General features: G+C 41.1%; 1 protein-coding gene across 1 annotated transcript; it reads left to right on the forward strand.

Moving 5' to 3' along the window:
• The first annotated feature begins 5,986 nt into the window (after positions 1-5,986).
• On the forward strand, positions 5,987-14,566 carry LOC124397308 (glial fibrillary acidic protein). The gene is made up of 9 exons (XM_046866858.1): positions 5,987-6,497; positions 8,621-8,681; positions 9,258-9,353; positions 9,522-9,683; positions 9,781-9,906; positions 11,597-11,817; positions 11,934-11,977; positions 12,432-12,517; positions 12,848-14,566. The coding sequence occupies exons 1-9, from the start codon at positions 6,013-6,015 to the stop codon at positions 12,887-12,889; spliced, it is 1,323 nt and encodes a 440-aa protein (XP_046722814.1). The 5' UTR covers positions 5,987-6,012; the 3' UTR covers positions 12,890-14,566.
• The last annotated feature ends 275 nt before the right edge of the window (positions 14,567-14,841 follow it).

Below are 14,841 nucleotides of genomic sequence, written 5' to 3' on the forward strand. Positions count from 1 at the left end.
CTAATTGTTATTTAGACAGTCGTCTGGAGTGATGTCTATCATGGAACGTCCTGCCCAGTCACCGCACCTAAATCCTATTTAACTGCTCTGGGATGAACTCTATCACAAGAAAGAAAGAAATCTACTTAAAAGAAAAAAATACGCAAATTTCATTCGTCAATTTTTGGTTTAAATCTGTAAATAACTGGCAACTTTGTATAACTGAGTAGTTATATTTCCAATCAGACCTGAATGCTTTTAAGCAATAAAAAAAGGCTATTACATTTTACCCTATGTAGCGACTAGACACTGTATGGCCAAAAGTATTGGGAGAAACTCAAAGATGGAGGGATTACATTTTCTGCTCACTTGAACTAGAAGATCCAAACCTGTCCCAGCATGAAGATACATGGGCTAAGGTGGAAGATCTCCTGCTATAGAGAAAGCTCTGTTCTCAACCCTACTGAACACCTTTGGCATGAATGTTTCATGCTGACTGCACCCCAGGACTCCTCACCTCACCTACATCAATACCTGACTTCACTAACACCCCTGAGGCTGAATGCGTCTCACACAAATCTCCACAGAATCTAGTTGAACATCTTCCCAGAAGAGTGAAATTTATTATAAGAGCAATCCCTGCTTGCTTAGAAATTTTGGTTTGCTGAAAGGGAAAGAACAAAGGATGTAAAAGAAACATATTTCCTTCTGTTTACGTCTAATTTCACCTCTAGGTGATCAGTAAATTCAGCTGATTTGAATTTGAATTCCTGATCCTTTGTTTTGTGAGCCAATAGAAAGCAAGTGGGCGAGGATGCAAATATTCTGTATAAGACCTAAATCTTCTCCTTTCACATTTCTACTCGACTGCAAACAGAAAAGTTCTCGCTATTCGATCTACACTATAAGAGCAAAGGTTTGTGGACACCTGACCATAAGCTTTGTATGTGGTTCTTTTTGAACAGTAAAAATAAATGTATATAGATATAATGATCCAACCTTTAGCATTGTTAAAGAAACCTGCTTTATTTCTTCACTCTGTTGCTCCTTACCTCCCTGTAACAGGACACCTCTTTAGTGTTTTATTACATTCACACACATGAATGAATCTCTTTTCTCCTACTGTGTCACTTTCTACGTCAGGACGACTTGGGAAGTCTGTAAACGTTTAAGAAGAACGCGTATCCCGCATGTAAATGCGATGGTAAAAATATTTATTAAGTTGCTCTTCGAGTCTGATTTGGCCCACGTCAGTATCTGGAGAAAAACAGCTCAATAAAGCGTCCGCCTTTAAGCCGAAACGTGCGTTTACACCCGTCACGTAAAGGAACCTTTGTGAAGGTCTCATTCCATCCGGAGCTATTGTGCGTCTCGCTCTGTCTCGCTCCGTCCAGACAGAAAAAGCATCAATCGAGCAGCTTCTTTACAGATGCCACAATGGAGTCTTTTCATAAAGTCAGCGGGTTATTTAGCGCTTCGAGACCGACTCCACACGAACACGGACAGAGACACCGGTGCCAAAGGAGCTCGGCAACATGCTGTCAGTTCACACACTTTCTCAAACACACACATTCAATCCGGGTCTTGATATGGCACTATTCCAGATGTTGGAGAATGTATGGGGTAATGTATGGGAAATGGTGTCCCAGTATATAAGGTCTTTCCTCCTGCTTTTACCACAAATTTGGAGGCACACAATTGTATAAGACGTCTTTGGAGCACTGTTCCAGCATGACAATGCCCCTTTGCACAAAGCAAGCTCCATGAAGTCACATGGGTTGGAGTGGAGGATCTCCTGCTATAGAGCTTCAACCTCAACTCTATTAAACATAATGAATATTTCCCGCTGACTACACCCTCCTCACCTCACCTACATCAGTACCTGACTTTACTAACACCCGTGTGTTAAAATCACCATAAAATCTAGTGAAACATCTAGCCAGAAGACAGCGAATGGGCACTAAATGTGAAATGAAAATGCTATAAAAACCACCAATCTTATGGTCAGGTGTCCACAAACTTTTGGTGACATTGTGTATGTGATATAACGTATAGACACCGTGTGATTAATGAGAATCCAGCGCTCAATGGTAATGTTTGTTTCAGTGCTACGGTATGCTGAGGATAATCACTCGGATGTACTGTAGGTGTGTTCAGGGCTCCTCTATAATCTCGGTATTAGTGTGTGTATTGTGTGTGTGTGTATCAGGGATGCTGTCTCGCTCATTGTGATCAGAGCAGGGGTTAGAATGTCTGATGCTGACTCGCTTCATTCCCACTAACACCACTTTCACTCTCTGATGCTTTCCAACACACAGTGTCTACGCTTCTCTCGTGCCTGCATGGTGTCATCATGATGTACCAGAATACCAACATGGCATGATATCAAGGATAAATAAAGCTATACGATACATTAATGACACATGAAGCAATTCAATATGGTACAAATAGTCCCCTTTTATGTCTTTGGTTCAACAGACAGCCAATCATCAATTGAATTAAGTGCCTTCTGACGCAGCTCTACCTCTGCCATGTCAATCTGTATTCTATGTGACTATCAGGACACGCCTCGGTCTCCATAATGTTGTGATACGCCATAGCCAGAAACAGTTCAGCAAAGAGAAATCAATTTACGTAGAAAACAGTGGTCACCTTCACCAGTATCTTTGATTTTCTCTCTCTTGAAGTTAATAAGTTTGATTTTTAAAAAGTCTAATAAAATGATGAATATTACTGTGAAAAATCTTTTTATACCCTTTATAAAGTCTTTATCAATTTCAAACTCACATGAGACATAACCATGCGCACTTCTACATGCGACCGAGATGTTTATAACGTCTGGTCCATGACATAAATTAAATACAAATAAAATAGAATAGCAATACATTCATATATAATAATAATAATAATAATATTTACTGATTTAAATATCCCATAAAATCCTAAACATACATGAAAACCTTTTTATTATTGATTTGAAATGATTTTCTCTGACTGCTGGATAATAAACTTCCTGTCAGTTTTCATCATATCAAATTAGGGGTGTGCAAACTTTTTCACACATAATTGAATTATGTTTGTAGATGGTGAGGAACCCCAAAGGAATGACTGGTTAAATCAGTTTAATGGGAAACTTGTGGTACAGAATCCCACCACACACACACACACACACACACACACACACATGAATCAGCTGTTTGACTAACTCACAGGCGACTACAAGAAAAGACAGACTGAAGAAGTTTATCTGAGAAAGGAGAAAAGCTGGAAAGTAGAGTTTACTTTGGAGAATGCTCGTACTCGTTTTGGCTTGCGCTTTTGATCTTTTAAACTTTTTTTCTCTTTCTCAACGCTCTCTTTCTCCAAATGTTTACTCTGCGAAAGGTCTTCGCTCAGTTACGGCATCTGGGGCAACCACGCTTACTCCTTTAGCAATCCACTCAGCGTGGTGACTGCTCTCTTATTAATGACGCTAGCGCTCCGATCCTCAGGCACAAATCAGATGAGGGCGTTCGCTGGAGACTCCTCTGCGCTAACCGCGCTGTTAGCATTCACAACGGAGCACTCTTTTCGCTCGCATTGCGCACCCATAGAGGTAAATGAAAAAAGAAAACCTCAAATTGATTATTTCTTCCACCTGTAAGCCATTTGGCTGCTTTTATCAAAGCACATTAAGCAATCGTAGTTTTAGTCCAGTCGCTATCTGATAATAGATTTATGTTCGAAGCTTTAAACCCTACAATTTGCATCTTTAGACATAAGATACTTAGAAACGTCTCAATTTCTTCTTTTCTGTCATGCTTCACTGTAGTACCTTTGAGGCATTACTTAATATGAGCATAAAATCACAATATTTTGATGACAGAAAAAAAAGGACGATATTCAATTCAATTTTGGACCTTATATCTAGCGAAAAGATAAATAGCATATTTAGCATATAGAGCAGGGGTGCACACGCTTTTTCAGCATGCGAGCTACTTATAAAATGACCAAGTCAAAATGATCGACCTACTCTAAAAATGCATAAATATCTACTTTTTAATGTAAAGCGATCTACCCACACTACCTTTGCGATCAACGTATTTGGCAACCTTGATATAGAGCACATAGCGCATACTAGCCATGCGATCGTCTTCTTATTGTCGAGAGCTTGCTGCTGTTACCAAAATGGAAATCATATGCATTCGTAAAATACAAACGGTCCCCGAGTGACTATGGTTCAACGTACAATTTTTCGATCTTACGATGACCGTAGCTAAACGTCAAAATTTGTACGAATATTATACCTAGCAGCGTATACTCCGGCCTCCACTCGCTTGTCTCTGCACCCGCTGCCACATACATACAAGGCGAGGCCATGTCTCGAATTATGATATTTTCAAGTTATGATGGGGTCATCAGAAAGCATTTCTATCGTATGTCATGTGTGTGATTTCCAAATGCGATGACCCCACATTATCATTCTCAAAACGTTTTCTTCAGTAGCTATGACACTAGCCCTGTGGTTCTGCTTTCTACAGGGAGCAAGTAAGTTCCTGTGTCTACCAGCTTTGGAGCTACAAGGACACCTGAGAAGCTGCCACACAGTTGATTTTCTTGCTATAGAGCTTTGATCCCAACACTATTTCACACCTCTGGAATGAATTCAAAAGCTGATTGCACCCCAAAACTTGTCAACTCACCAACGTCAGTAGCTGACTTTATAAATGCCCTTGTACCTGTTTGGGCACAAATCTCCTCAAGCACACTTCAAAATCTAGTGAAACATCTTCCTAGAAGAGTGGTGGTTATTATAATAGCAAATGTGGGAGATGGTAGCTTTGTGGTTAAGGCATAGGACTTTGAATCCAAAGCTCATGATATCAAATTCCAGTTACACCATGCTGCCACTCCTGGGCCCCTGAGCAAGGCCCTTAACCCAATTGCTGCAAAATTGTATGAATAAGATAAATGTAAGTTGCTCTGGATATTGGTGTCTGGTAAATGTAGAATTAGATATTCAAAAATTATGTGTTTAAATTCTATATTATATTATATTATATTATATTATATTATATAAAGTCTATTTTTATATAAAATATAATATAATATAATATAATATAATATAATATAATATAATATAATATAATATAATATAATATAATATAGTGTTATATGGTTTAAATAGTAATATAGTGTGCAGTGGAGAGTCTTTTGGCCCCAACAATAATGTTCTAAAAAAAGAATAATAAAATATTCACACTTGTTCTGCGGCTGGTGGTTTGCGAGCTCTTAAAAAGATTGATGGCATCATACAATCTACTGTAGCAAGACTTTTTCTCTCTGGATCAACTTTAGTGATCACCACAAAAGCACATCCAAATCAACACCAGAAGGGTTGCGGGGACACAAAATAAGAAGCCCGAAAACAAACCCACTCCAAAAAAGCAGTGGTCCGACTTGGAGATGGAAGTTGACATGAACAAAAGGAGTTTGAAAAGTCATTCACAAAGGATCATCCAGGGTTTTTCTGGATGAACTGCATAGCAAAGATGAAACAGCAGTGTAGCAGTCCAACCACCTTTGTCTGTGTGTGATGTTTCCAGGATTAGCACAATGAAGAAGGCAGACTCACACACTTTTTAATCAGCAGGTTATGCAATCGCACCAGTGTTCATTAAAAAATGCCGCCACACAGAGTGAGACATGGAGTTATACCAACAGTTACACACAGGACTGGTTCATTTCACTTTCTTTCTCCCTACGTGTCTCGATCTCAGGGGTTTTTTTTGCACATCTTGAGGGATGAATAGAATTTTTGTGCCTCAATGTGGCACCACAGTTCATCACACATACACACTAAAGAATAAGAAAGAAAGATGTTTGTCACTGACTGGACAGGCATAAACAATTCCCCCACAAAGACTTAGAGTGACACACAAACCCCTAACCCCCCACTTTCTCTCCTCCTTTCCTTTCACCCCCTTTTTCGACCCCCTGTCTCTCTATAAAAGCCTTCTCTGCACTCACTAACAGCCCCATTTACCACTCATCATGGAGACCCAGCGTGTTCACTCGTCCTACCGAAAGCGTTTTGGAACTCAGAGCAGCCCCTCGGGCACGCTCATCACCAGGAGCCTCGGGCGCTTATCCCTCCACAGCACCCCACGCCATACGGCCCTGTCCAGTCCCAGTGTGTCCCGTCTGTCCCTGGGAACCGACAGGCTTGATTTCTCAACCGATTCATTGCTCAAGGCTCAGTACCGTGAGACCCGGACCAATGAGAAGGTGGAGATGATGGGTCTGAATGATCGCTTTGCCAGCTACATCGAGAAAGTTCGCTTCCTGGAGCAGCAAAACAAGGTGCTGGTGGCTGAGCTGAATCAACTGCGTGGAAAGGAACCGAGTCGCCTCGGGGACATCTACCAAGAGGAACTGAGGGAGCTGCGCAGGCAGGTGGATGGTCTGAACAATGCCAAGGCACGGCTGGAGATTGATAGGGACAATCTAGCAGCTGATGTGGGCACGCTGAAGCAGAGGTGAGGGAAGTTGTATGTATGGATGGATGAATTGATTGGTTGTGGGATAGATGGTTCATCATATAGATTGAGTGGTGTTGGTGAATTTATGAATGAGAGGAAAGGAAAATATGCAAAGCTGGGTGAATTGGTTAGAGGGATGAATGGATTATCCAGTAAGTGGGTGAGAGGGATTGTTCGGTTATTGCATGGGTTAGTGTAGATGGATGGATAAGGCTTGATGGGCAGTTGGTGGAGAAATAGATGGAGTAGGACATAATGAATAGTAAAAGATAAAAAAATTGGATGGCTTGAAGAAGAGAGGCATTGATTGATATTTGAATTGGAGTAATTGATGGGTGGCTGAATGGATGAGAACCAGTGAAGTTTGGTATGAGTAGGAGTGACACTGATTTGTGCATTCCAGAAGACAAAGCCATGGGGGAATGTGAAAACGCAACAGATGGGTAGATTGCAAAAAACCCTGAGAGGTCAACAGGCTCATCCACTCAATCTGTATTCAGTGAACAGTTGCCAAAGTAGCAAAACAATGATAACCAAGCTAGGAGTGACTTGGCGCATAAACCTGATGGAAAGTTATATGATGAGAACATTGCATTTGCTTACACTTTTACTTGGCTTTCTGTTTATAAAGCCTGACCCACTCTCAATCCTGATTCTTAAAGCGATTGGTTTGAGGGGGCTGGTATGGGGGGATCAGACTCCTGTCTGAAAAGAAAGCCAAGTGAATGCATGAAATGGGTGCAGGGCTATTGTGGCCTCCACAAAGGACCTAAAGCCCTGTGCAGACGTCCTGCTGCCCCAGCAACAAGTTGCAAATTCTTTTAGCTACACTGGCACTAAACATCTGCTCAGCCATGTCTATGCTTATAAAGTTCGATTTTTTTAGTTCCATCTTTAAGAATTCTTACTCAAACACCTGTATTTAGTACTCCAGTACCGAGTTTAAAACTGTCTGTATTTCACAATTTCATCCAATTGAATTCATATCACATTTAATAACACATCTAAATCTCATTTTTCGATTCACTATTTATCTATATTTGCTAGATGTGGGTTGTTGTGTATTTAGTTCGAAAATATAACTTTCATGCATTTATTCATTCAGTAATTTATTAATTTATTTCTTTATTTTTTATATTGCTATAGTATTATATAGTAATATAGAGGGTAGGCTTATACAGTTATAGTATTATATAGTAATATAATATAGTAATAGTATTTTATAGGGTAGTATTTAATAAAAAATGATCTTATATTGTGTAATATTGTAATATAGATGGTAGTATTATAAAGTAATGATACTGTTGTATTTAACAGCATTTGAAATGGTTAATTCCCCTTCGAATTGATCAATCTAATCAGTGTCTAATCAGTCTAATCTTGCTTAATAATACACTATATGTCCAGAAGTATACAGATAATTCACCTTGACACCTAATTTGGTTTTTCTCCAAACTGTGGTCACAAAATTGGAACTATAATTCCATAGAAACTGTATGCTGTAATGTTTCTTTTTTCCTTCATTGGAACTATTAGGCCAAATCTGTTCCAGCATGACAATGTGCCTGTGCACAAAGCCAGCTAGCGCTCCCACTGACGCTCAAATATCTCTGCAGCCATTTGCTAAAATCTAGTGGAAAGTTTTCCCAGAAAAGTGGAGATTATTGTTACAGCGAAAAGAAAGACTGTCTGTGTTCATTCCCATTGGTTTGGGTTTTATAAATGTATGGGTGCAATGACCAGATGTCCACATCATTTCAGCCAGAAGATCAATAGAGGTTTACTAATGGAAATCAGGTACTAATGTAGATGTTTTGAAGAGGCTTGGGGTGCAGACAGCATTTACATACACCCCAAAGGTGTTCAATAGGTTTGAGATCTTTATAGCAGGAGATCTTCAGCATCTTCCAACCCATGTAAAGCATATCTTCATGATGCTGGAACAGGTTTGGGTCTCCTAGCTTTAGTGAAAGGTGGTAAAAGTTTGGAGAAGAACCACTAATGGACAGAAAGGTCAGGTGTGGATGAAGATGTAGTTTTTGGATGTGGTTGTGTGATTAGTGAGCAGTAATCAGTAGGTGTGTGATGAATGTAGATTTATTTTCTGGACTGTGTTGCAGGCTTCAGGACGAGACTGCACTCAGACAGGAAGCGGAAAACAGCATGAATGCATTCAGACAGGTGAGAAACACCTGAGATCTTCAAACCCATACTGTACACAACACACTACATAAATATATACATCAGTTGTTACCTCAACAGCATGTCTCCGTCTTTCTCTTAATTAAAGTAAAATTCTTCAGGAAGTTTGGGGAATTTTTAGGAACATCAACAGCAGTGTGGTAACAGTAACTACAGTAACTACGAATCATATTCGGCCCCAATACACAACCACGTAGTTCATTATTGTCTTTCTTTAACAATTTTTTCATTCATTTTGTTATTTTTTTTCTTTCTTTTTTACTCCTTCCTTAATTTCGTTCTCCTTATGTTTCCTTCTCTTCTTTTTTTGCGTATTTTTTTATCCTATTACTCTCTTTATTATTTTTGTTTGTTTCTTCCTTTCTTTTTTCTGTTCGTCTTATTTTTTCTTCTCTTTCTTGCTTTTGTTTGTGTTCTTCATGTTTTTCCTTTTACTCCTACTCTTTACTTCATTGTCTTTCTTTCTTTCTTTCTTTCTTTCTTTCTTTCTTTCTTTCTTTCTTTCTTTCTTTCTTTCTCTCTCTCTCTCTTTCTCTCTCTCTCTCTCTCTCTCAGGATGTGGATGAGGCAGCTCTGAACAGGGTGCAGCTGGAGCGGAAGATTGAAGCTCTGCAGGACGAGATCAATTTCCTGAAGAAAGTCCATGAGGAGGTGAACTGTCTCTCATCCTGTCCTCATGTTCTGCGCACCTGGAGCATGTGCTATAATTACTAACAACATGTTGGGAGGATTCTCAACTCACTGTGTGTATGTGTGTGTGTGTGTGTGTGTGTGTGTGTGTGTGTGTGTGTGTGTGTGTGTGTATGTGTGTGTGTGTAGGAGATGCGGGAGCTGCAGGAGCAGTTGAGTGCTCAGCAGGTGCATGTGGATCTGGACGTGTCAAAGCCAGACCTGACTGCAGCACTGAGGGAGATCCGAGTGCAGTATGAGGCCGTGGCAACCTCCAACATGCAGGAGACTGAGGAGTGGTACCGCTCCAAGGTACAAACACACACACACACACACACACACACACACACACACACACACACACACATATTTTATCATAAAACACAAATGTGTGCATTGTGTTTTATAGTTTGCAGATCTGACTGATGCAGCCAATAGGAATGCAGAGGCTCTGCGACAGGCGAAGCAGGAAGCCAACGATTACCGCCGACAGATTCAAGTGCTGACATGTGACCTGGAGTCTCAGCGTGGATCTGTGAGTTACATCACACACTTGTCCTTTTCACACACTCGTCCTCATCACACACTCGTCCTCATCACACACTCGTCTTCTTCACACACTCGTCCTCATCACACACTCGTCTTTATCATCACACTCGTCCTCATCATCACACACTCGTCCTTATCACACACTTGTCCTCATCACACACTCGTCTTTATCATCACATTCGTCCTCATCATCACACACTCGTCCTCATCACACACTCGTCCTCATCATCACACTTGTCTTCATCATCACACTCGTCCTCATCATCACACACTCGTCCTCATCACACACTCGTCTTCATCATCACACGCTTGTCCTTTTACACACTCGTCCTCATCATCATACACTAATCCTCATCATCATACACTCATCCTCATCATACACTCATCCTCATCACACACTTGTCCTCATCAACACACTCGTCTTTATCATCACACTCGTCCTCATCATCACACACTCGTCCTAAACACACTCGTCCTCATCATCATACACTCATCCTCAGCACACACTCGTCCTCATCATCACTCTTGTCTTCATCATCACACTTGTCCGCATCATCACACACCAGTCCGCATCACACACTCGTCCTCTTAATCACACACTGCCCTCATCATCACACACTGCCCTCATCATCATACACTCATCCTCATTATCACATACCTGTCCTCATCACACACTCGTCCTCATCATCACACACTCGTCCTCATCACACACTCGTCCTCATCATCACACACTCGTCCTCATCATCACACACTCGTCCTCATTATCATACACTCGTCCTCATTACACACTCGTCCTCATCACACACTCGTCCTCATCACACACTCGTCTTCATCACACACTCGTCCTCATCATCACACACTTTTCCTCATCATCACACACTCGTCCTCATCATCACACTCGTCCTCATCATCACATACTTGTCTTTATCACACACTCGTCCTCATCATCACACACTCGTCCTCATCATCACACACTCCTCCTCATCATCACACACTCGTCCTCATCACACACTCGTCCTCATCATCACACACTCGTCCTCATCACACACTCTTCCTCATCATCACACACTTGTCCTCATCATCACACACTCGTCCTCATCATCACACTCGTCTTCATCATCACACACTTGTCTTTATCATCACACTCCTCCTCATCATCACACACTTGTCCTCATCACACACCTCCTCATCATCACACACACGTCCTCATCATCACACTCGTCTTCATCATCACACACTCGTCCTCATCATCACACACTCGTCCTCATCACACACTCGTCCTCATCATCACACACTGCCTTCATCATCACACACTTGTCTTTATCATCACACACTGCCCTCATCATCACACACTCGTCCTCATCATCACACACTCGTCCTCATCACACACTCGTCTTCATCATCACACACTTGTCTTTATCATCACACACTCGTCCTCATCATTACACACTCGTCCTCATCACACACTCGTCCTCATCATCACACACTCGTCCTCGTCACACACTCGTCCTCATCATCACACGCCCATCCTCATAATCATACACTTGTCCTCATTACACACTCACCTTTCACACAATTTCTTAATAGTTTATGTTTCAAATGATCCTTGTTGCCTTTAAATTCAACTACTCTCTCTCTTTCTCTTTCTCTTATTCTCTATTTCTCTCTCTGGACAGAACGAGTCTCTGGAGCGGCAGCTGCGAGAGATGGAGGAGCGTTACACCATGGACACGGCGGCGTATCAGGACTCTGTTGCTCGTCTGGAGGAAGAGATCCACGCGCTGAAGGAGGAGATGGCCCGACACCTGCAGGAGTACCAGGACCTCCTCAATGTTAAACTGGCGCTGGACATCGAGATCACCACCTACAGGAAGCTGCTGGAGGGCGAGGAGAGCCGGTGAGGACATGGGACACGTCTTAATAATAACACAGGACTAGGCATGCCCATGCATGTGTTTATTGTGTGTGTGTGTGTGTGTGTGTGTGTGTGTGTGTGTGTGTGTGTGTTGTCAGGATCACTGTTCCAGTGCAGAGTTTTGCAAACATGCAGTTTAGAGGTGAGAGAAAAGTCTGAGACTCACTGAGGTCATGTAAAGTTCTTTATAAATAATGTCTTCCTGTTTCTTTATCTTTTTTAACATTTCTCTCTCTCTCTCTCTCTCTCTCTCTCCTTTTCTCTCCATCTTTTGTTTTCTCTTTCACTGTTTCTGTCTGTCTGTCTGTCTGTCTGTCTGTCTGTCTGTCTGTTTTAACATATCTCTCTCTCTCTCTCTCTCTCTCTCTCTCTCTCTCTCTCCATCCGTTTCTCCATCCATTATCTGCCTGTACCTCTCTGTTTTAATTTCTGTCTGTCTGTCTGTCTGTCTCCTTGTTTCCATATTTTTTTGTCTCTATTTGTCTGCCTTTTCTGTCTCTTACTGTCTTTATCCATCTGTCTGCCCCCATCTCCATCTGTCTGTCTGTCTCTTCTTGCTGTAATAAATGTGATTTGTTTTGTTCATCATGTGTCAGAAGCCAGCATCGACACTAAACCACCTTCTGAGAATATCACTAAGAGAAGTATCATCGTCCGAACTGTGGAAACACGTGATGGAGAGGTATCTATCTTTCTTTCTTTTTCTTTCTTTCTTTCTTTCTTTCTTTCTTTCTTTCTTTCTTTCTTTCTTTCTTTCTTTAGTCCTTACCATCACTACTTCCTATTTCTCTTTCTTATTCATTTCTTGCATTTCGTGTTTTCCAGTTCTTTTCTCCTTTTTTCAATCGTCCTTTTTATCCTTTATTCTCAACTCTGTAAGTTTAGGTGTAATTACGTGCAACATACAGTGTAATTACCAGGTTTTACCAGCAGAGGGCAGGGCGCGCATGTATTCTAACAGTTTGTCTCAGATCGTCCCATATTGTCCACACTGACACACTTTGTCTTTCAGATCATAAAGGAGTCGACCTCGGAGAGGAAGGAGCTGCCCTAGTCGCCTGGCCATGTCGAACGTGGAGCGATCGGTCTTCATCACTTCACTGCGACACACATGAGGAATGAAGACCACACAGAGAACATCTGGAGAACCACCAGAGAACGTCAAAGACACTAATTCAGAGCATTAACACAGTTAAAACAATGATGTATTGTGCAGCCTTCAAGCCTAAATGTCATTTTGTCTTCACTAACATCTTGTTAGCAGCCAATCGGAGTGTCAATAACACATTTACATACAAAATAATCTGTTCTTTCTCTAAAATCGCTACTGACAAAGAAATGTGACGTCAGATCGTGTCTAATTAAATGTATTAAAAGTCAGAAGATAAGTTAGATCTCTCTATTCCTGCTCAAGGAGGACCAGTGCTGCCTTCACATGCCATGTCTCAAGTAATAATGTTACAGGAATTTTCTAAAATACTTTCATTTTTTATCATAATTTAGTAGAATTTTTTTTTTACATAAATACGATTGACTTTTGTAATATTTAGTGATCACTGCATGAGATGTTTCATTTAAACATCTGGATCGGCTTTAGAGAGTAGTGGTTTGCATCTGTGAATTTAGGTATGTAGAAGAGGGCAGATAGTATTTTTTTTCTTTTGCGTATTCTTATTTGCTTCCTACACTATATAGACAAAACGTTTGTGGACACCTGACCATAAGATCTGTATGTGCTTTTTGAACATCCCATCCCATCATTTTCCTGTTCTAATATCTTCCACCATTCTGGGAAGATGTGATGATAGAGATTTGTGGAGATCGGTGCCCATTCAGGCACGGGGGTGTTAGTAAAGCAGGTGTAATTGAGGTGAGGAGACTTGGGGTGCAGTCAGCGTTCACATTCATCCCGTTCAATAGGGTTGAGGGTCAGCGCTCTGTAGGAGGAGATCTTCTACTTCCACCCATGTATCTTCATGCAGCTGGTTTTTAGCACAGGGGCAATGTTATACTGGAGCAGGATTTGGGTCTCCAAGTGCAAGTGAATGGAGAAGATTATTCTACTACTTCCAAAGACGTCGGTTACAACTGTGTGGCTTTAAAGTTGCGGAAGAGTTTGAGGAGGAACCCAGTTTCGTTGGAAAAGTCAGGTGTCCCAATACTTTGTTTATATAATGTGTAATATGTGTGGTGGGTCTGAAAGATTAGACAAAGCTGGTGAAAGACCCTAAGCTAATCGAATGATCAGACATTTTATTTTAGCGCTAAATGAAACAGAAAGTTTGCACGTAAAGGCACTACTGAAGTTCACACGAGAAGCAGGAAATGTCAGCGTTCTTTTGGATAGTGTAGATCTCAGTGGGTTTTTTTGTTTTGTTTTTTCAGATTTTTGTTTGTGTTTCGAGAGGATGATTGTTGTGTAGCTATGAGTAGGTGCGGAACAGGCGGCGAGATGTAGCTGGATGTGGAAGTGGCTGTGTAGCGTGGACGTGTAGCAGCAGGAGAGCCAGGAGGCTTCAGAATTTAATGGGAATGTGAGAAGTCATTATATAGTGTCCTTAGGGGAGATTATGAGAGTTACGGGAACGGACAGATGTTTTTTCGACTCACCTTTGTGTGTCTCTTGACTTTGTGTGTCTCGTGAATTTTTAATGCTTGTTCACTTTAATGTTTTGCATGTAGCTTCACGTGTCTGCTGTGACTGATCCGAATAAAGACGAATAAAAAATGACAGCTGGGACATGGAGATGGAAAATTACTGCTATTTAGAGGGCAAGGAATCATTTATTAGGAGTTTATTCATGTAGACTTGTCACATACACACACACACACACACACACACACACAAACATACAAAGATAAAGACATATATATATATATATATATATACACACACACACACACAATCACAAACACATATACAGACAGAAAGAGACCCACACATATATACACACACACACACACACACACACACACACACACACACACACACACACACAGAAAATT

The sequence above is a fragment of the Silurus meridionalis genome, chromosome 14 (assembly GCF_014805685.1).
Source record: "Silurus meridionalis isolate SWU-2019-XX chromosome 14, ASM1480568v1, whole genome shotgun sequence".
Lineage (NCBI taxonomy): Eukaryota > Metazoa > Chordata > Actinopteri > Siluriformes > Siluridae > Silurus > Silurus meridionalis.

Excerpts from the sequence above, each read along its gene's own strand:
- LOC124397308 (XM_046866858.1), top strand. The coding sequence starts at position 6,013 with ATGGAGACCCAGCGTGTTCACTCGTCCTACCGAAAGCGTTTTGGAACT. Across the intron at positions 9,354-9,521 it reads TGAAGAAAGTCCATGAGGAG|GAGATGCGGGAGCTGCAGGA; the intron begins GTGAACTGTCTC and ends GTGTGTGTGTAG. Across the intron at positions 11,978-12,431 it reads TGCAAACATGCAGTTTAGAG|AAGCCAGCATCGACACTAAA; the intron begins GTGAGAGAAAAG and ends ATCATGTGTCAG.